Raw genomic sequence first — 21,451 nt, forward strand, 5'->3', positions numbered from 1 at the left:
TCCATCAGTTTAAGTTGCCATTCTTCTTTGGTTGGGACCTCACTCGTTTTCCCATTCTGGGGCTAATGAAACACAGGCCGCAGTAGTGGCGTACATAAATAACCTTTATTGACACCTGGGAATTTCCATCTGAATTATCCCCAACAAAAAGGACACTGGGGTTTTGTTTTTTTTTTGTATTTTTTAGGAAAGTGCTTTTAAACATCCCCCCACCCCCCCCAAAAAAAATTCATTATAAATTACAGTATTTCCCAATACTCTTTTACCCTTTTACACGTCCACCACATATGAAAGATTCTTTCATATGGCTTAGCCTTCTCTAGCCCGCTCTTAAAAGCTATGCAAGCGGGCGGCCGTCATGTGGCAGCGAGTTCCACTGTTTAAACTGTGTGCGAAGAAGCACTTTTCTCGCCCTGCCCCGAGTCTCCTCATCCAGCATCGCTGGGGGAGCGTCTTCCTCCTCCTCCTCCTCCTCCTCAACGCAAAGCGCCCACAAACGGGTTTCAGGCCAGTCGACGAAGACTCCTGTGGCGCCCGAAAGCCTCGCAAAAAGAGAGAGGGAGGCCTGCCTTTCCCTCGACGGCTTGAGGGACCAGCGAGGTCCCCGCACCCCTTACACCTCGCCTCACCTCAGCTTCACGCCGCGGTGGCTGCCGGCCAGCTGCGCCAAGTCCCTCCAGCCTCTGCCCGGAGCCGCCCGGTCCAGAGAGCCGCTCAGCCTCCTCAGCAGCGGCTCCTCGAGGCGGTGGATGGGCAGAGGGGCGGCCGGCGGCAGCGAGCCCGCCATGCCGGTGCCGGTGGAGGAGGCTCGTCCCCTCAGAAAGACTTCTTTTCCCCTCGGACTTTGCGTGCAAAAAGCGAAAGGGAAGCAAGGCGCCGCGAAACGCCTCAGGAAATCCCCGCCCCGTCGTAGCAGGAAGCCCGCGGAGGCTCCGCGCCGGAGCCTCGCCTCGCTTCTCCTCAGCCGCCCGCCCTCTCCAGGCGGCACCGGGGCAGGCAGGCAGGCCGCGCCGCCGCCGCCTCTCCGAAATTTCGCGCGCCTTTCCCGCCCCTCTCAGAGGGGACTTCGTGTTTGCCAGGCTTGGGAGGGAGGCACCTGTGTGGTCCCTCTCCAAAATCAGACCTCCTGCTTCTTTGCTGAGGGGGGCGGGTTAATGCGTGCATATTTCTTATTACTTCATTTTCATCTACCTCTCTCTCTAGCAGCGTCCCGCCTTTCCTGCAAGGACCTCAAGGTGCCGTGTTGGTGGTAGGAATAATAATAATAAGCAATGCATTATAGGTTTGGACCTGTGCAATGAAATGTTGCAGAGTGCCGTGCTTTCCTGCTTGTTTTCTAAAATGCCCTGGGCCATTCTTGGATGTGGCAAGACTCTATGAAACAAGATTCTGTGAAGTCTGTTGTGAAACAGATAACACTTGCCCCAGTTTTAGTACTGTACATTAAGATGAGTGTAGCCATAGGGAGGGACAGCTGTCCCCCTAAAAAATCAATAAAAATACACAGCAAACTGAGGTTCTGCCCCGCCCACCAAACAAAAGGCCTGCCCTCCCTAACAAAAATCCTGCATTCAGACCTGCTGAAACTGCAATAAGTAGCCCACTAAAATGCAATATATGAAGCAGACTTCACAGCACCCGATTTTGCTATCTTCGGTGGTTTTCCTTCATATGCTTAAATACATACGCTTCAGGTTACAGACTCCGCTAACCCAGAAATAGTACCTCGGGTTAAGAACTTTGCTTCAGGATGAGAACAGAAATCGTGTGGCGGCGGCGCGAGGCCCCATTAGCTAAAGTGGTGCTTCAGGTTAAGAACAGTTTCAGGTTAAGAACGGACCTCCGGAACGAATTAAGTACTTAACCTGAGGTACCACTGTACTGTGATTCTCAACATCTGCCTACTCAGATGCAAGTTCTCTGAGTACAGTGGGACTTGCTCCCAGTTGAGTGTATAGGATAGAAGCCTCATGCTTCCTGCTGCCCCTTGTAGGATTTCAATGCCCTGCTTCTATCCTCAATGTCTTTTCATGCCAGCATACAGCCTCTCAGCCTGCAAAATTGCCCTCCTTGAAAATGAACACAAACACCACTCAGTTTCTTAGTAGGTTCTTCCTTTTGCCTCAGCTCTTTCCATCTGACTTGTTCAGCTCAGATAAAAGCTTTTGTCTGACTGGCTCCTTGATTGCCATCTAGTTGTGTGTTTTTTTTTATCATATGGTTGTGACTCTCTTGACTTTCTCACAACTTGTTCCAGATTCTCCCTCTACCCAATACTTCATTTCTAATATTAGATGTCCTGCGTCTTAAGACTGGCCTGGTTCCAACCTTCTGACCCGGAGTCCTGTTCAGCTATCCTAGATGTGTGCAACTTACGGTTGCATAAGAAATAAACTTTTCTTATGCTCGCTGGTGCAGTACTCTCTCATTATTTCATATGCCCCAGCGCAGCATTATAGTAGTTTTTTTTAAGCACTGGACTGAACTTCTGTGAGTCCATTGGTGCGCTTCATTAGTTCTTACATACAACACTGATGACTTCCCTCTTTTGTAAACCTCTAGGAACCATTGCAGTCCTTTTGTCCACAGAGAACTCAGTTCCAGCACCTCTCAGGTGGGCACCATTGCCATTGTAAGAGAACAAGGAAGGCGTTCTAGGAAAAATAAAAGGTAAAGGTAAAGGTACCCCTGCCCGTACGGGCCAGTCTTGACAGACTCTGGGGTTGTGCGCCCATCTCTCTTAAGAGGCCAGCGGCCAGCGCTGTCCGGAGACACTTCCGGGTCACGTGGCCAGCGTGACATCGCTGCTCTGGCGAGCCAGAGCCGCACACGGAAACGCCGTTTACCTTCCCGCTGGTAAGCGGTCCCTATTTATCTACTTGCACCCGGAGGTGCTTTCGAACTGCTAGGTTGGCAGGCGCTGGGACCGAGCAGCGGGAGCGCACCCCGCCGCAGGGATTCGAACCGCCGACCTTTCGATCGGCAAGTCCTAGGCGCTGAGGCTTTAACCCACAGCGCCACCTGCGTCCCCTTCTAGGAAAAATAGCGCTGCCTTTATTATCACTTCCAACCGTTTCCGAATACCCTATCTTTCAAAAATCAAGTTGTATTGGTTCCCCATTTATCCCTTTGTAGAGACAGTAGCTGTATCATTTCCCCCTTGCTTTCTGGTTTCCTTCATTCTCCAGGATACAGTACTGCTGTCCCACTAGGGGAGACACCTGCGCCCCTCTTTCTTTCTATCGAAGAGCTGTTTCTGCATGCATTGCAGCTTGATGACCTCATCTGCAACTAGGGGAGAGGAAAGGTGAGGGAAGAAAATACATGCCCACTTCTCTAAAATCGTTTCTGGAAGTGAGCTATTCTGCTTAACTGAAAAGAGAGTGCTGAGGAACTTACACACAGGAAAATCCATTCACAGAAACACAGTCATGAATCACTTGGTTGGGAGGGGACTCTGAGGTGTCATCCAGCCCGAAACTGTCATACAGATTTTGGCAGCTTCTCTGATAGAGTTACAGCACATGATTTTCTGCAAATAATCCTGGGAACTGTAACCTCTTAAGGGTGCTGGGACCTGTAGCTCTGTGGGAGGTAAATAATAGATACCAGGACTCTGGGCAACAGATTGGGAAAAGCTGCTTAGACAGACAGAGGGAAAGGGCATTTGGGGAACACATTCCTAATAAGGAAATGGTTAATTCAGATACACTGCCTGCATGGATAGAGTGTTGCCCAAAAACCATTTCTTGTGCAGGAGCAGCAATGTGTCTTTCCCCAACATTGATAATTTGCTGTTTCATTCTGGTAACGGAAATTCATTAGTAACATTGAATGGATGCCAAAAGTACAATATTAGGCAAACGTGACAGTTTCAAAGTTGTAATTAATGTTTTTCAGGTGATTATAGCAACCAAGTGTGTGAATTAGCAAATCAAGCACACTTCTTCGGGCACTGAAATTTATTAGTGTGTCAGCTTGTTTCAGTACCTTGTGGATTTCCCCCTTAAATTTAAACAATATGATGGGAGTACATCCTATTGTCTTTAATTTTTAAAATAAAAAATCCAATAAAAAATGTCCACAGAACATGGCATTTAAACCATATTAAGTGTGCTTTATTCCATTCCCTCCCTCAAATATTTCCATTGGGACAAAAACAAAATACCATGGGGTGCTTTTTAAAAGCTTTGTTTAGCAAATACAAAATACAAGTAAAATAAGCATGCTAAATTAAATCACACCTTATGGCGCCAGAAAATGTTATGATGCAAGCTGAAATTTTACCAGTGCAGATTACCCTAATTTGCATAGAAAGTTTTCGGGAAACCCTCTTCTAGGAATGCCATCCTCTTTTAAATGTTTCCTCTCCTGTTCTGAAGTACCCATGAGCAGAGCACTTTCCACTTGGGTGAGGAATTTTTGGCATGCAAACAATGAAAACATGAACTAATGTGCGCTAAAATATTACAACACTGGCTGCATTAACCTTTTTTGGCAATGCTATATACGTTCAGCGATGTATCTTAGCAACTGGCACTTAGCCTTGCAAATAACTACCATATTTTTTGCTCTATAGGACTCACTTTTTCCCTCCTAAAAAGTAAGGGGAAATGTGTGTGCGTCTTATGGAGCAAATGCAGGCTGCACAGCTATCCCAGAAGCCAGAACAGCAAGAGGGATTGCTGCTTTCACTGCGCAGCAATCCCTCTTGCTGTTCTGGCTTCTGAGATTCAGAATTTTTTTTTTCTTGTTTTCCTCCTCCAAAAACTAGCTGCGCCTTGTGGTCTGGTGCGTCTTATAGAGCGAAAAATACGGTAAATAAGTGGATGTTGGCTTTTGCATCTTACAAACTGTTTAGATAAGCTGCTTTATTGCACAACTGAGTGTATGACAGTTGTATGAGCAATGAAGTGTTACATTAGACAGACAATGACTCCAATAATATGCTTCTAGTATTTGAATAGTTAAGACTTCTTAAGAGTTAAGAATTAAGATAACTAGATTCTATAGTCCAGTTATCAGGTGCTGGGACTTTGAGGATGGCAGTCATATGTGCAGCTCATTCATACAACTGTAGGCTTGCAGTACTGGGATACCTTGATTTCACTTGGGAAGTTAAGAAACTATGTTTTAAATGGATTTTAAATGTGTTGCGCTTTGGTTGGATGCTTTTAATGCCTAGATTTTAATTCCACTGTAAATTGCTGCATTTACTATTTAAACATGTCGTTTTAATGTATTTTGGACATCACCGTAAACTTTTATAATGAATAGTGGCATATCAATATATTAAATAGACTAATGAATTAGCTGCTGCAGAGAAGGATGTCCTTAAAATAAAATATTGCATCTCTACGAAAAATGATAATAATCTATGGTTGGATGCAGTTTAGCTGAGTATTACAGGTAGTTGGGCAACAGCAGGGAAACATTTGGTGCAACCCTGACTTTTTTTCAGAGCAGGGTCAAATGTGTCATCTGCCAAATCTCAGAGTAATTTGAAATTCCTTGTTCTGGGAAGTGAATGGGGTGCTAATTAGGCTTTCAAGTTTTCCTATTGAGTGTGATAGATTAGTGTAGAGGATTAAGGAGGAAAATAATCAAGCAGAGGCAGGATACTTATTTCCTTTTCTTTTATGAGGTTTGTACATCATGCTAGCTGTTTAAATGGCAACATTTCTTTGTATTTCTGATTAAAAGCTAAGATTCCGTTTCAGCCGGCTGAATATCTTTTCTTAAAGCTCAACTGTGTTTTACAGTCGGAACACAGAAGGCTACTGATCAACACTCCACATAACCTGCCTCATAGTGCAGAGGGGAGGGGAGTTGGTTGCAGCAGGAGGGGGAGACTCCCTGGCTTCTTCAGCAGCCTGCCTCATCTCTGCCTCCATTTCTGCCTCTAATTCTGGACTGTTCTCTACCACAGCCTCTTCCTGCTCACTAAGCCCTGTTACCTCTTCAGCTTCCAACATCTGTTCCTCCGAGTCTTCTCCCTCTTCTCCTTCTGACCACTCATCGTCATCCCACCACCAATCCCTGGGCTCTGAGCCTTCTTCCCTTGAGGGTTTCCCAGCTGGCACATCCCACCACTCCTTAGCATCCAACCAGTCCGTAACATCAAGAGAACTTTACACTAAATCCTGAGGAGGAGGGAGGCAATATTGCAGACAACAGTACACCTGGTACTGGAGATAATCGCTTCATTGATGCACAGGAAACTGAGGTGGTGCTCTAGAAACCTGCTAAATGGCAAGAAACTGCAAGAAGGAAGCTGGAGGGAATGACTCATGCTTTCAGTTGCCTCTATTCTAATGCACAGAGTGTGGGAAACAAGCAAGATGAATTGGAGCTCTTAAAACAGGATGGCAAATACGACCTAATAGGCATCACTGAAACCTGGTTGGATGAGACTCATGACTGAAATGTAGAAATTGAGGGATATAACCTATATGAAAGGAATAGACCTGTTAGGAAGGGAGGGTGTGTAGCATTGTATGTAAAGGGTGTGTACACTTGTGAAGAGATCCATGACCTGGAGCATGGAAGGAGTATGGAGTAAAAATGGTAGGAGAGGGAAACAACAGTGACCCTACGGGTCTGCTATAGACCTCCAAGCCAGACTGAAGACTTGGATGATGCCTTTGTAGAGCAGATTACCAAACATTCAAACAGGAGGGATATAGTCACGGGGGACTTCAGCTATCCCAGTATCTGTTGGAACTCAAATTCTGCCAAGAATGTAAGGTCCAACAAATTTCTCCATTGCCTTGGTGACAATTTCATTTCCCAAAAGGTGGAAGAAGCAACAAGGGGATCATCTGTCTTGGACCTGGTCCTCACCAACACGGAGGAGCTGCTTGATGAAGTGGAAGTGCTGGGAACCTTGGGAGGAAGTGATTGTGTTCTCTTGAGTTTCATGATGCAGGGGCAAGAGGAAGCTCTCTGGACTTTAAGAAGGCCAATTTGAAAAAGCTTAGGAAACTACTGGGTGAGATCCCATTGTCAGAAATACTCAAGGGGAAGGGAGTGCAAGATGGATATTCAAGGCAGAAATTGTCATGGACTGGCTGGATGCAGAGGAGTGGTGGGAGGCTAATCCAATGGATTCTCCTGGTTGAGCTGTAGCCTTATTGGAGTTCACCAATTGGGTCTGCGTTGCTCCGGGACAGGAGGAAGGAAGTCAAATGACACCGAGGTTGATTCCAGGAAAGAGTTTATTCTGCTCTCCGGATAGCAGAAGGCACTTGCGTGGTGAGTCCACAGCAAGTCCAAAGAAATGAGAAGTTTAATGTAGTATATATATCCTCCAGGCACCCTCTCCCTCCTTCCCCAGGAATCCAACCACGTCAGCCTATGTACGCAGGTTGACATCACATATGTTCTTGCTCTGGTATTCTTAACCATAAAAGGGTATTCCTTCCTGTACTTCTGACCATAAAAGGATCTTCCTCTTCCTACTCTTATCTTGGAGGAAGAGGTCATCATCTTCGAGAACACACTCTGGCGCTGTTCCCAGAATGGGTCTGTTTGTCTTTTGTGGTCAGGACATAAGATAAGGCACAGACGTGTCTTCTCTGTTCTACTGGTACAGTACAGGGTCATCCCTTGCCGTGACTGATAAAGGAGAGAGCTGTTTATACAGCTGTGTCCTTGTTATGCATTTGCTCAACAGCTCAAGTTTTATGCATTTTAGAGTGCTCTCTTGGAGAAAGAAGAAAAAGGGGGCGGGGTTGAGTCAGTTTTAAACTGACTGCACAGAAACCCATTCCTTCAGAACTTTGGTAAATGTTGTCTTAGCCAAGAGCTAGGATTATTTGAGGCATTATGTAGGCCAGGAGTCATCTGTGTTTTTGGACCAGTGCAAACATTTTGAATTTTGAGAAAGTGCTGTGGTCACCAGTCACAAAATTGATGCCATGTAGGGCATTTTTAAAATTTATTTATTAAATTTATATACTCCCCTTCATCAAAAGATCTCAGGGCGGTTCACACAGCACAGCATGGCTGCCAAGGGGACATGACATAAAACAACATTAAGGAGAATACAGTCAACCTCAAGCTTACCATGGAGCATCTATGTGCAGTTGATCCTGATGGCAGAATTCACACAAGGTGGCTGTACCACACTCTTTTGCACACACTCACCTCACACAGATAAACACAAATGCATCTCTCATTCATTCACATATGTGAGAGAATTAAACACATTTCTGGTGGTCTCATTTTGGGTGTGCCATTATATGCTTATTCTTTTTTTGCCTAAATTCTCCTGACTTATATAATGTTTTCAGTGCCCATTTTACCCTCCAGGAACTAACACTGATTTCCATACAAGTGCACTCTCTTCCGCTGGTAACAGTTAAGTCTCGTTAATTTCCTGAGTTAATAGGATTTCCCATTTATTCCCACCTGTCTCAATTAAAAAAAAAACCCTCTCGTTGAATCTTTCCCAGGCAACTAGAGATGTTGAGGGGATTAATGGCTTTTAATTTCTACTTGAGAAAGCAGATGTGTAACTAAGAACATGCCTATGAACTAAAACTGAGGTACTGAGCTCCAAAACGTAATAATCTTAATGGCTTGTTATCTTTCCATTATAAAGCACGGGGGTTCTTTTTTACGTATCCTGATTCCTGACGGGGGAAGATGTGATCCGAAGCTCCAGGCCCAGAGTCTCCCGCCAAGATCTTCCTGGGAAGAATCACCTGCTGCCTTGTGATGAAATAACCCACCCTTAACTGATCGCTGTGATATGATCAGACCCAGCAAAACAACACTGATATTTTCAGCCTCGCTTGCCACAAGCAGGAATTACTTACAACTTGGTTTTGTCTTTGGATATCGCCACAGCAGGGGGAAACAAGTTACCCTTCTTTCTATGTCACACAAGCCCTTCCGAGGAGAGCCTTACGATGTAAGTATGCACATTTGCTGTTTCAGCTGGCGAAGAGTTTATAGCTTTGTTGTAAAGTTGTATCTGCATTCTCTGTTTTCTTAGGATGTGTAGATAGCTACATATTTATTTCGTTTTCATATTTCCCTAAACCACATGTTTAACCAGCATTGCTGTTCATTATATTACTTTTGGTAAATTATTTACCTTACTAGGCTTTACTAACCTTTCATAGTTGTCGTTTGCAGCGCTTGGGGGTGTCCTCAAATAATGTCCCATACCTTTTTATTCAAATTAAGTGCCGAATAATATATTTAGGAGATAAACACTGAAATAAAATTGGCAAACCTGGTCTGTGCATAAAGAATGCCGACTATCTCCGTAGTTATGGATGTTTGTAATCACATTGGAAAAATAGTTTACAGTGTGTCTACCTCATTATATGAAATATCTAATGAATTATCATAGATAGTTGTTGACGTGAGTGTGTGTGGCTAATATATAGAATGTGTACACTACATACCCAAAATGCAGACCAGAGAAACTGCACATGTTGAATATGTCGGATACAGTTACGTGATGAACATTTAAAAATAGATGGAAGCAAGATCAGCATGTGTCTGTGATTTACTAGATTTCATTAGCTCCTCTTTAAACTAAAATCTGCATAGGCAATGCTTTTCCTGTCTAAATTAATCAACAATTATTACCACCGATCAATAAGGTTAGGAAAAACTAGATTTTTTGTAAGAGTTTGCTGGGGAAAAAATACAGTGGTGCCTTGCAAGACGAAATTAATCCGTTCCGCGATTCTCTTCGTCTAGCGGTTTTTTCGTCTTGCGAAGCAAGCCCATTGACGGATTAGCGGATTAGCGCTATTAGCGGCTTAGCGGCTTTTAGCGGCGCTTAGCGGCTTAGCGGCTTAGCGGCTTAGAAAAAGGGGGGGAAAGGAAAAAACCCCCGCAGGAACTCGCAAGACATTTTCGTCTTGCGAAGCAAGCCCATAGGAAATTTGTTTTGCGAAGCACCTCCAAAACGGAAAACTCTTTCGTCTAGCGAGTTTTCCGTCTTGCGAGGCATTCGTCTTGCGGGGCACCACTGTACCATTGACTTAAATAATTAAGTCACCAGTGCTTATAATGTCTCATTTCTGTCCAGAGCTAAGACCAAACTAGATTAGACAAGGAGAAAGTGAGAGCAGTTTTCCAACTTATTTATTTATTTACTGAAATTTGGTTGCAATGAGCTCCGAGTATGATCCTTGTATGTTTTCCCCTGGAAAGAGAAAAACTACTGCTGGCAATTTTGATTGGAGAAATGGTCCATGGGGAAGCATCTCTGCCTCCCACTGTTACAGTTAAATTCATATCCTACTGCAGCTTCATTTCGGTTAAAAACTATCAGGAGATTGCTCCTGAGTTTCCTGTATCTCACCTAGTTTGGCTCAAATAGTTTTCAGAATTAATCCTAAGCAGTAGCAACCAGTGGGGCTGCACTGCTGACTTGTCTTCCCAGTGCTGTACTGCTACAGCAAAAACTTGGTACAGGTGCAGTGGCAGAGCCAATCTGCTGCTTCTGCCCCTGCATCCGTACGACACCACACTAAGTGGCCACTGCCTTGCCCCTCCCCTTCTACCTCTCAGTAAGCAGCAGGAGCATGTGATGTCAAGAAGGCTGATGCCAAGCAGCTCAGCCCAACTCGCACTATATCGCTAGCCACTATTGGTCTTAAATCAGAGGAGAAATTGTAGTTTCAAAACGTGTTTCCGAATATATATATATAGTATTATATGCTCTTAGGTGAGACAGTGGTACCTCAGGTTAAGTACTTAATTCGTTCCGGAGGTCTGTTGTTAACCTGAAACTGTTCTTAACCTGAAGTACCACTTTAGCTAATGGGGCCACCCGCTGCCGCCGGAGCACAATTTCTGTTCTCATCCAGAAGCAAAGTTCTTAACCTGAAGCACTATTTCTGGGTTAGCAGAGTCTGTAACCTGAAGCGTATGTAACCTGAAGCATATGTAACCCGAGATACCACTGTATATGTATGAACATACTTCCATTTTTATATTTTCTCCATCCTTTCTCTATGTTCATAATGGCATATATGAGTTTCTCCCATCTTGTCCTCACACCATCCCTATGAAGTAAGGGAGGCTGAGAGAAGTGAGTGGCTTAAAATCACCCAGTGAGCTTCACGGCTGAGTAAAGATTTGAACCCAGGCCTTGCTGATTCAGTGGAATAGATTGCCTTGGAAGGTGGTGGGTTTTCCTTTGCAGGAGGTACTTAGGCAGAGGCTGCTCAGCCACCTGTCAGGGATGCTGCAATTGCAAGATTCCTGCACGAAACAGAGGGTTGGAATACATTACCTATCCCCACCCAAGGTGGTGATGGTTATTACAATTTTTAACCTGCCCTTCACCCCAACGTCCCAGGGTGGTTTATGACTATTAAAACTTTAATATCGAAACACAATATCATGCAATATTAAAAACAGTTTTAAAACAATGTAAAATAAGGTGGATCCTAAAAATATGCATCTCAAGTGTCAAAAGCCAGGGTGAACGGGTGTGTTTTCAGCATTCTCCAAAACCTGTATGATGAAGGTGCCAGGTGTACTTTGGTGGGAAGCAAGTCCCACGGCTTAGGGGCTGCCACAGTGAATGCCCTTTCTTTGGCTACCACCCACCCAACGTCTGAGGGCAGTGGCCAGTCTTAGCACCTGAGAGGCTGTAGGGAAGGAGGCAATCTTTCAGGTATTTGGGCCCTGGGTTGTTTAGGGTTTTAAGCAGTAATGTGAGCACCTTGAATTGGGCCAGGAAATGAATTGGCATCCTGTTCAACTGTTTCAAAGCAGGCTACATGAGATCTGAAAGGTATCCCACCCAGCAATCAAAGTGCTGCATTTTGGACCAATTGAAGTTTCCAAGTCACCACAAACTTGGACCCGCTCCTTTGAGGGAAGAACAATTCTGTCCAGAGCAGGATATTATATTTTAATAGAAATACGAAACATCTTACCACAGTGGGGAAAGGTATGACTAGATGCTATCTGTGTGCTTACTTGGTTTGCTGTGCAGGTACACCTGCAATACCTCTGCTTTCCCCCCTCCTGTTTCGTTACCATGAAATTGGACTTGGACCAAACAGTCCTTCAGATAGGAAGGAATGCCCTCTGAGAGCCCTTCTAATAAAGGACTGCCCTTTGTAAAGTAGGACACTCTGAGCACTTAAGAAAAGCAACTTGAACAATATGAACAGTACGAATTGCTGCTTCTGTACAATCAAAGGGAGAACAAGCAACACACGCTTGCTTTTCTCAGCCTTTGGGCCAGGCTGCTCTCTTCTAAGCTCACCTCAACGGGAAGCAAAAATATGTACAAAGCACCCTTCACCAGCATGATTGGTGTGTATAAGAGGAAGTTTGAATGATTGGGTGCAGCTGCCAGAGCTTGATTAAAACAGCAGGTGGCACAAACCGGGACAAATGCGCATGGTGCCTTTTCTCTTCATTTCCCAGGCTCTAGAATTCATGTGAGCTTTGCTTCTTTTGCACCGCCTGCATGGATTAAAGCTCCTCCATAGCCATATCACTACAGACCCTGTGCCCTTCTACTGAGGGTTATGGTTGCCTGGGTTACTGTTATCATTTCCCTTCTTAAATGTGACGTTAGCCGTTCTCCTGTTGCACGAAGCACCACCACAAGAGATTGCCATTTTATTTGCAACCGTGTGTGCCAGTTCCTTCATTGCTCCCAGACTGCAATGTTCTCAGGCTGCAAAATTCTGTCAGATGTGGGTATTCTTATTTGTGGTGCATGAATGCACAAACCATACTGTTTCATCTCCATGGCTTTCTTAAATATTATCTATCCCCATACTAAAAAAATCTGCATAATTGTAAAACTGCAAACCGCAAAGGAAAACTATACACTGCATAGAAACTAAGGTATGAAGCAGAGCCCTGACTGAGTAGTTTTTTTTAAAAAAAAACAGTCTTGGAAAGCTACTCTACTGAGTAGAATAGCACATACCGCATGTGTGAATGTGTAACCATATTGCAGATGCCCCTTTTGCTCAAATTGCCACTGCATACGTGCTCTTCCTTCCCGGATTCCTAAAACATGTTTTTAGGCATTTGGAATCCTGGGGCATTGGAGGGAAAAACCATTTTGAACAGAAAGGGGTGGCAATGAAACGGGCTGAATGGAAACTCTCTTTCCTATAGGACATCCATGTAACCTTCATTACAGAAGATAGTCCTCTGTTTGAAGGTCTGTCAGAGGACACCCCTCTTTTCGATGGGCTTACCAGGCCAAATCTCATATAAAGATAAAGACCCAAAAGTAGGCCTGGGCGATATATCAATATATCACCCAGGACCGGTATGAGGAGCAGACCGTGGTGCTGGTTTCACTCAGCGATATATCACTGGTGAAACTGCCATCGCTCCTGAGTCCCTCTGCTAGCAGCATCTGCTGGAGGGAGTCAAGAGTTTGTTCCTCCAGGAGCAGCAGCAGTTTCACCAGCAATATATCGCTGAGTGAAACCGCCATCCCACTCTGACCTCATAAGCTGCAAAGGGAGAAACGAGCTGTATCAGCGAGGCGCCAATACAGTGGTGCCTCGCAAGACGAAATTAATCCGTTCCGTTAGGCTCTTCGTATAGCGGTTTTTTCGTCTTGCGAAGCAAGCCCATTGACAGCTTAGCGGATTAGCGCTATTAGCGGTTTAGCGGCTTTTAGCGATCAGCTGATAAGCGGCTTAGCGGCTTAGGAAAAGGGGAAAAAAAGGGGGGGAAACCCGCAGGAACTCGCAAGACATTTCGTCTTGCGAAGCAAGCCCATAGGGAAATTTGTTTTGCGAAGCACCTCCAAAACGGAAAACCCTTTCGTCTAGCGGGTTTTCCGTCTTGCGAGGCGTTCGTCTTGCGGGGCACCACTGTACAGCTCGTTCCTCCCTCTGCATCTTTAAACTGCTTGGCTGAGGACTGTGCAGCTGCCCTTGCCTCAGTCAAGCAGTTAAATGAACCACCGGCCCGGCACTGGCTCCTGCAGCAGGGTGGGGGCTCCGTGAAACTGCTCAGGTTGTTGTTCCCCGCAGCAAGCTGTTAAAGGAGCCCCATTGCTCCGTCTGCTTGCATGCAAGTAGGGAGAGCACCGGGGCTCTCTCAGCTGGGGAGGGGGAACATTCACTCCCCCAGCTGAGTGGCGCAAAGCAGCCCCTCTGCTCCTGCCGCATACATGTCTCAGTTAGGGAGGGAGAACCTTCCCAATCCCCTGCTGGGCGGCGTGAACAAGCTGCATTGTCCTAGCCCATGAGTGCCTGGATGAAACCGCCTCAGCTCTTGAGGGGAGAGCTGGGTCAGTTTCACCCAGTGTCTCACGGACAGAGGCCAATGCATCTTGTTTTTTCAACATCATGGTATATCGCCAAATTGCAATGTTTGGCTGGCGATACACCACAATGTTGAAAAGCTGATATCGCCCAGCCCTACCCAAAAGGAGGGAGAGCAGCCGGAGGCTTGAAGTTGCCCATCAGTAATTACTGCCTAGAGAGCAGAGGAAGCAGGCACAAAGGTCACCTGGGCAAATTCTTCCTCACTAAAGTGAGATGTACCATATTTATATTAAAAATTACAGTTAATAGTAATTTAGAAATAATGACATTTTGAATTATTAGTAATTTAGAAATAATTATAGTGTAATTATGTCTAAATTAGTATATGCAGATTTCATGCAAACCTGTATCCGCCTTTGTTCTCTTTGAGAGTGATTCATTTCTTCCATCTCCCTCTGTACTTTGCTGTATCTCAACTCAAAATTGCAGCTGCTTTCATTTTTAAAGTTGGGGATTCATTATGCATACATGTGTATAGTTTGCTCCTTTATGATATCCTTATTCTGCATTACCTTTACGACCACCCCTTACTTATTTTCACCTGCAAAAACTAAGTTGAGTTGATTGCTGATCATCTTCATTCTACCATTGCATTTTCTTATCTTCAGAAAATTACTCCCTTAAGTGAAGAGGCCATACCTGCATTTCTTGCAGGCCTTAATAAATTCAAATTATATTTTCTAAGGTGGCTATTTATCTCACATCCTTTCACATTATGCTCCCCCCCTGCTCATCACAGTAATTCTGTTACATGAGACCATGGGAGAATGCTACAGCTCCTGATATCAGATCACACCTGGTTTTTCTTCTTCATTTGTGTGCCACTCAATGCTTTGTGTGTTTCTTGCTGCCATTAAACCAGATGCGCTGATAATGGCTATAGCTGGTTGAATGCAATAGATTTGATGCTAATGCAAAGGCACACAGCCTTCAATGGCATATGATCAGCTAGCAGAATGCCACAGGTTGTCAGGATATGCTGGTGCAGCAACCCTTGCTTATAAGAACATAATGGGTTGTATGCAGCCGGTGTCCTCATGTTCATGGAAGACTCTGATTCAGCAAAATAATGAAAAGGGGAGGGAAACCATTTTGACAAATTGACCATTTGCCCATTTCTCCTAAAGGCTCATTCATTTGGGCAAATGGGACACCATCCACCAATTCCTTCCAATAGCACCTTAGAGACCAACTACGGTAAGTTTGTTATTGGTATGAGCTTTCATGTGCATGCACAGTTCAGATACACTGAACCAGAAGTCACCAGACCCTTATATATAGTGAGAGGGTGGGGAGGGGTATTACTCAGAAGGGTGGTGGGAATGGGTGATTGGCTGATAGGTGTGGTAAACCTGTTGACGACTGTTAACGACTGCAATTGGTCTTGCAGGAAAAAGCAAGGGGTGAGATGGCTTTATCATGCATAATAATAATAATAATAATTTTTATTTATACCCCGCCCTCCCCAGCCAAGGCTGGGCTCAGGGTGGCTAACAAGCAATAATAAAAACAAGCTGAATGAATACAACTTAAAAACAAGATTAAATTACAACATTAAAATATTGAAACATTAAAATATTAAAATGCTGCCTCATCACAGGAGGAGAAAGGAAAAAGAAAAAAGAAAGAGGGGGAGAGAATCAAATTGGCTGCAAGCCAAAGGCCAGGCGGAACAACTCTGTCTTACAGGCCCTGCGGAAAGAAATCAGATCCTGCAGGGCCCTGGTCTCATGAGGCAGAGCGTTCCACCAGGCCGGAGCCAGAGTTGAAAAGGCCCTGGCTCTGGTTGAAGCCAAGCTAACTTCCTTAGGGCCCATAATAAGTCATTATCTTATAATGAGATAAGAATCCAATGTCTCTATTCAGACCAGGTCTCTCCATGTTTTTATGTTTGGTAATAAGTTGCAAATCAGCAACTTCTCTTTCCAGTCTATTTCTGAAATTCTTTTGTAATAAGACAGCTACTTTGAGATCATGTATAGAATGTCCTGGGAGACTGAAGTGTTCTCCTACTGGTTTCTCTGTCTTGTGATTTCTAATGGACATAAATCTGACATCAGGAATCTTGACACCAGGAATATTACATATTAGAAGCTTGTGCGAACTGCCATTGGGTACCCTTTGGTGACTGACCATCAGGTCAATCATTTGTTAAGTAGAGGGGTTGATAACCTCCTCCAGAGCTGATATGTGCAGGCAAGCTGAGGAGGGGCGGCTGTATGTCCTCTGTGTGTGCATGCATGTGAGAGTGTATGTGCAAGAGTGAGGTCACCATACCCATTGACTCCCCTACTTCCCACTGACATGTAGCAGTCCCTCCCAAAGGGTCAGCTGAGGATGAATATGACTCTGGGGCCTAAAAGGGTTAGCTACTTTTGTAGGTAGACTGATACTGAGCTAGCGTATTGGCCCAAATATAAGCCGCACCTGCAAATAAGCTGCACCTTCAAAATTCAAAGGGGGGGGGGAGAGAAAAAGACATCCCCCCGTGCTCCCGGGCTGCTTCCTAGGGGGGGAGCAGCACTGCTTTGCTGGCGACCTCCCCCTCCTGTCCCCCTTATTTCTGGCAGCTCAGGGAAGGCTTGAGAGGAGTGGGCGGGCTGCGCGCTGTTGCCCCACGCTCCTGAGCTGCTCTGAGCTGCCCACAATCCTGGGCTGTTCTTGGGAGGTGGGGGAGGTCGCCAGCAAAGCGCCACTCCCCTCCCCCCCCCCCGAGAGCAGCCCGGGAGTGCAGGGCAAAGGTGCGCAGTCCACCCGCTGCTCCCAAGTCTCCCCGGAGATGTCGGGGGAAAGGGAAGGTCGCGAATATAAGCCACACTTTAACTTTTCACTGTCAGAATTTGGGGGAAAAGTGTGGCTTATATTCAGGCCAATACAGTATTATCATTCCCTCTTCCCAAGGAAACCTGGGAAGAGATTTGGCAGGAGTTGATCAAGGAGCACCTTGCACAATGCCATGCATCTATACTCCCTACACTGCCACTTACCAGGATGGTGTGGGGCAAGGCAGATGTCAGGCAGGGGTAGTGCAGGTACAGTGGTACCTCAGGTTAAGAACTTAATTCGTTCCGGAGGTCCGTTCTTAACCTGAAACTGTTCTTAACCTGAAGCACCACTTTAGCTAATGGGGCCTCCTGCTGCCGCGCTGCCGCCGCACGATTTCTGTTCTCATCCTGAAGCAAAGTTATTAATCCAAGGTACTATTTCTGGGTTAGTGGAGTCTGTAACCTGAAGCGTATGTAACCCAAGGTACCACTGTACACTGATTTAAGCAATCTAGACTCTCCTGCCAGTGCACTCCAACTTGGCTTCCATCTATGCCAGCCACTCCTAGCCTCGTGTTTAAAATGGGATCCCCACAACACAACCCAGCGGCAAATGTGCTCCCCAACTTGTGATTCACAGTAACTTAAGGTTGCCAGACGTCCCCGTTTTCCCGGGGATGGTCCCCGGATTTACAGATCAGTCCCCTGACAAAATCCTATCATTCCTACTGAAGTTGAAAAGTGTCCCCGGATTCATTGAAAAAAATCTGGTAACCTTACAGTAACTAGCATGCAGATGCAAAATGTCCCCAATAGTGGTGGTAGCTGTTACAGACCTTGCATGAAAGCAGCTGCCTCTTTCTCACTGCTCTACCCTGCTTGTTAGTATTTTGAGAGGTTGTGTGATGTGTTAAAAGATCAGATAACAACCAAAAGGCCTCTAATAAGAAAATGACAGGAGCAATTTAACTTCAAGTAGCTGCTTTGATTGCCTTTTGTTTTCCACAGAGGGGAAAGATGAGGGAAACAGCTCTCAGTCTTTGGCAATCAAGTATAAAAACATCTCCATGCAAAGTAGAGTAATTACACATATACACTTAATTTACCTGTTTGTTCATTCTTGTCTAGGAAAATTACCCTGGAGCAAACGTTAAATTATTATTTTAAAAGAGTTATCGCTTGGCTAAAAATAATAGGGTTTTGTCACTGTCAGTGTTGCTGTTAATTTGCATAATAAGTCTTATTATAGGTCTCTACCATAAAATGGACGAATCAGCATCTGAACACGAATAGGAGATACTTGTTTACTGTTGCTGAGATTTTTCTCTATTCCCCAGGCACTTTCTGCAACACTTAAATCAAGGTTTCTTTATACAAAATGGTTTAGTATTGCAAGTTGCTCTATCAGTCTTTACAGCTGAAAAGTGGGGTGAAAATTATTTAGATAGAGAGATCTGTCTATCTATCTCAAAAACCTGATGGTAGCTCAGATGGTAGAGCATATGGGTTCAAGCCACATGTTGAGCAAAAGGTTCCTGCATTGCAAGGGTTGGACTAGATGACCCTTGTGGTCCCTTCCAATTCTGTGATTCTATGATCTATTTAAACTGTGTGTGCAATCCAGCCGTATTTTAGATCTGTCATCTTGGGGCTACTGGACTACTACTTAGCCACATTGTGCAGCCCGCTCCTTTCATGGTCCTTGGCCCTGTTACAACAAATTTAATAAATAATAATAATAATAATAATACAAGGGATAGTTGATGCTGGAGAGCAGCACACTGTAGGATGCAGTTAGGTGAGGCACAAAAGGACTCATTTCTCTGTAAATATCCATGTTAATTGCACCTACCAGAGTCTTGATAGGTCTGGTGCCTAGGGGACCATATAGCATTTGCTTCTTAAAATCTGCACTGGCTCTGAATTCAAGTTGTGAATCTTGGAAGTACAAAGCCTTGCAGGGTTATCTGAAGGAATACTTCTCTCCAAAGCAGAGATGAGTGAGGCTTGTGAAGAGGCACAGGTGTGCCGTGACAAGCTCCCCTCCCGCCTAGTCTCCCAGAACCAGGAGAGGCATGAAGTGGGAGGAGCAAAGGCAGGCATGCAGGTGCAGTCTCTGATTGCTTGGAGGAAAAAACCCCTAGAGAGGAGCAGACATAGGCGACTGTGGGGAGGTGGCGACCTTTAATCTTGGCAACTGCTTTATGAGGGCAAGACCTGACACAGATTAGTGCTGTGCTTGACACTCCTGTGTAGATCCTGTTTTGCAAGTATAGGGGTGTACGTGGCTGTGAAATGTTGGGTGTTATGAATGCTTACCATTACATTCCAGAGAAATGGGGGGACCAAATGAATTTTCATTAGATCTGCTAGATCAGGCTTCCTCAACCTCGGCTCTCCAGATGTTTTGAGACTACAATTCCCATCATCCCTGACCACTGGTCCTGCTAGCTAGTGATCATGGGAGTTGTAGGCCAAAAACATCTGGAGGGCCGAGTTTGAGGAAGCCTGTGCTAGATGGTAAAGGGGATAGTCTGTGCAACAAACACCTGTAATGTAAGCTTTTGTGTTATCATTTGCCCCAACTGACAAATGGAAACTAAAAGAATATCAGTCACGGAGCAGTGAGTCATTGCTCCTAGCAGCCCAGGCAGCTGAAGCCAAACAAGATTTTTGCCCTAAATTGCTTGCCACTTTCACTTTATTTCATGTCCTGCCACAGAAGATAAAACGCTTCATTGCAGTAGCTGGCACTTAAAAGAGAGACATAGTGCTTCTTAGGCTTTTATTTTTCTTTCAGATCAGTGGGGCGAAGGATGATGTCAGGCTCAGAATCATCTGTTAATAAGAGCGCTCCTTATTTTTTATCAACTTTGTCATCTGTGTCGGTGCCAGAAAATGGAGATACCATGTTCTCCTGCAAGATATCTGGTAAGCACCCCTGACTTAATACTGAAATACATGTTTTAGTTGAAATTTTAATTGAGAAGAGTTGTATATTATTAAAAGAAAGGACCACTTTTCAGAAGAATCACAAATTCATTGTATCAAAATGGCCTTGGGAAATGGCTCAGTAATCAAATTCAAACAACTTGGTGAGCTTTTTACATAGTTGTGATTGTGTTTCTTGAGGCACAGTAAATTAGCAGTGCACTGGTCTCTTAAGTATAACCCAACCTCTAGAATCTTTTATCCCTCTTGTCACTTGAAGAAACCCTGTTGCAGGCCTGTATTTAGAGTTCTGCTGAAAAATGGTACGTAACCCAGTTTAATAAACCTCTTATGTTTCCAATATCTGTATGGAGCCTAAAACCATAGTTCAGGTCTAGCAGATGACACAATGGTGACATGGGTCTACATAAAAATTTAAAAGCCACAGGTGGCAGTACTCGTTATTTTTTAATGTTAGGGTTGCCATATTTTGAAGAGCAAAAGAGAGGATGCTATGATGACTCTCATTTTAAATACCCCTACTATATGTAGGCTATAGAAGCTTTGATATATTGTTGGGGGAGTGGGCAGGAGAAGAGAAGAGTAAAGCAAGTTTTCAACCACCAGTTATGTCTGTCTCGCCCAGAAAGTATAGCCAGAGACATTTTGGCAAATTTAAAAATACCCCGGCAGAATTTTTACCCCAGAAAAAGATGGTGTCCTGGAAAAAGAGGACATATGGCAACTGTATATGATAATACTTTGGTGGCTGGGGAAACCCAGCCAGATGGTTGGGGTAATAATAATAATGATGATGATGATGATGATGATGATGTCAGACTACTTTTTATGAGAATGCTTGTCTGTCCATACCTCATACCAAGCAACAGATTCGTCCCCAACGTTTTCTAGTCGTGCAGTTGCTCAAATATAAGATGTTGCTCCTGCTTATTTAGTCCATAAGCTCCTTACATTCAGAAACATTTGCTTATCAGTGTGAAATAACAGTTTTCTCCTCCATGTGTTTTAAGGCAACCCAAAACCAGAGGTAACTTGGTATAAGAACGGGCAAGACATCAGTCAACAGAAGAACATTTCTAGCTGTGAAATACTGGAGGATAAACTGACTCAGGTCTTACATCTCTTTAGGTAATTTGTTTCCTCAGCATTTCTTGATTTCTGAACTATGTTCAGGAATGAATCAAAGGCTGCAAATATACGCCTACTGCAGTAGAGCATGCACGTTCATGCAGTCTCGCTAAGTCAAGGCTTAGGATATCATGTAAAGCACCTCACATAGAGATTATTGCTATTATTATTTATTACATTCATATGCAACCCTTCATCCGAGAATCACAGGGCAGTTTGCAATATCACACACACACACACACACACACACACACACACACACACACAAACACAACATAATAACAAACATAGCAATCGGGACGGGCCATT

At 44.6% G+C, this 21,451-nt stretch overlaps 2 protein-coding genes across 7 annotated transcripts in view; one reads left to right on the forward strand and one right to left on the reverse strand.

Moving 5' to 3' along the window:
* The window catches only part of MALT1 (MALT1 paracaspase), a 41,519-nt gene extending 39,624 nt beyond the window's left edge, over nt 1–1,895 (reverse strand). For 2 of the 4 annotated variants that reach the window (XM_079994815.1, XM_079994814.1), the window contains exon 1: nt 630–979. In XM_079994815.1, the coding sequence (XP_079850941.1) occupies nt 630–787 (158 nt within the window). In that variant the 5' untranslated portion in view covers nt 788–979. The other 2 variants (XM_079994817.1, XM_079994816.1) reach the window with 2 other exon arrangements.
* A 1,142-nt stretch (nt 1,896–3,037) lies between these two features.
* ALPK2 (alpha kinase 2) overlaps nt 3,038–21,451 on the forward strand; it is a 64,447-nt gene continuing 46,033 nt past the window's right edge. For 2 of the 3 annotated variants that reach the window (XM_079994664.1, XM_079994666.1), the window contains exons 1-4: nt 3,038–3,307; nt 8,606–8,917; nt 19,863–19,993; nt 21,025–21,142. In XM_079994664.1, coding sequence (XP_079850790.1) covers nt 19,879–19,993; nt 21,025–21,142 — 233 coding nt within the window. In that variant the 5' untranslated portion in view covers nt 3,038–3,307; nt 8,606–8,917; nt 19,863–19,878. The remainder of the gene's footprint in view (nt 3,308–8,605; nt 8,918–19,862; nt 19,994–21,024; nt 21,143–21,451) is intronic. The other variant, XM_079994665.1, reaches the window with a different exon arrangement.

Source organism: Podarcis cretensis, assembly GCF_951804945.1.
Source record: "Podarcis cretensis genome assembly, chromosome: 11".
Taxonomy (NCBI): domain Eukaryota; kingdom Metazoa; phylum Chordata; class Lepidosauria; order Squamata; family Lacertidae; genus Podarcis; species Podarcis cretensis.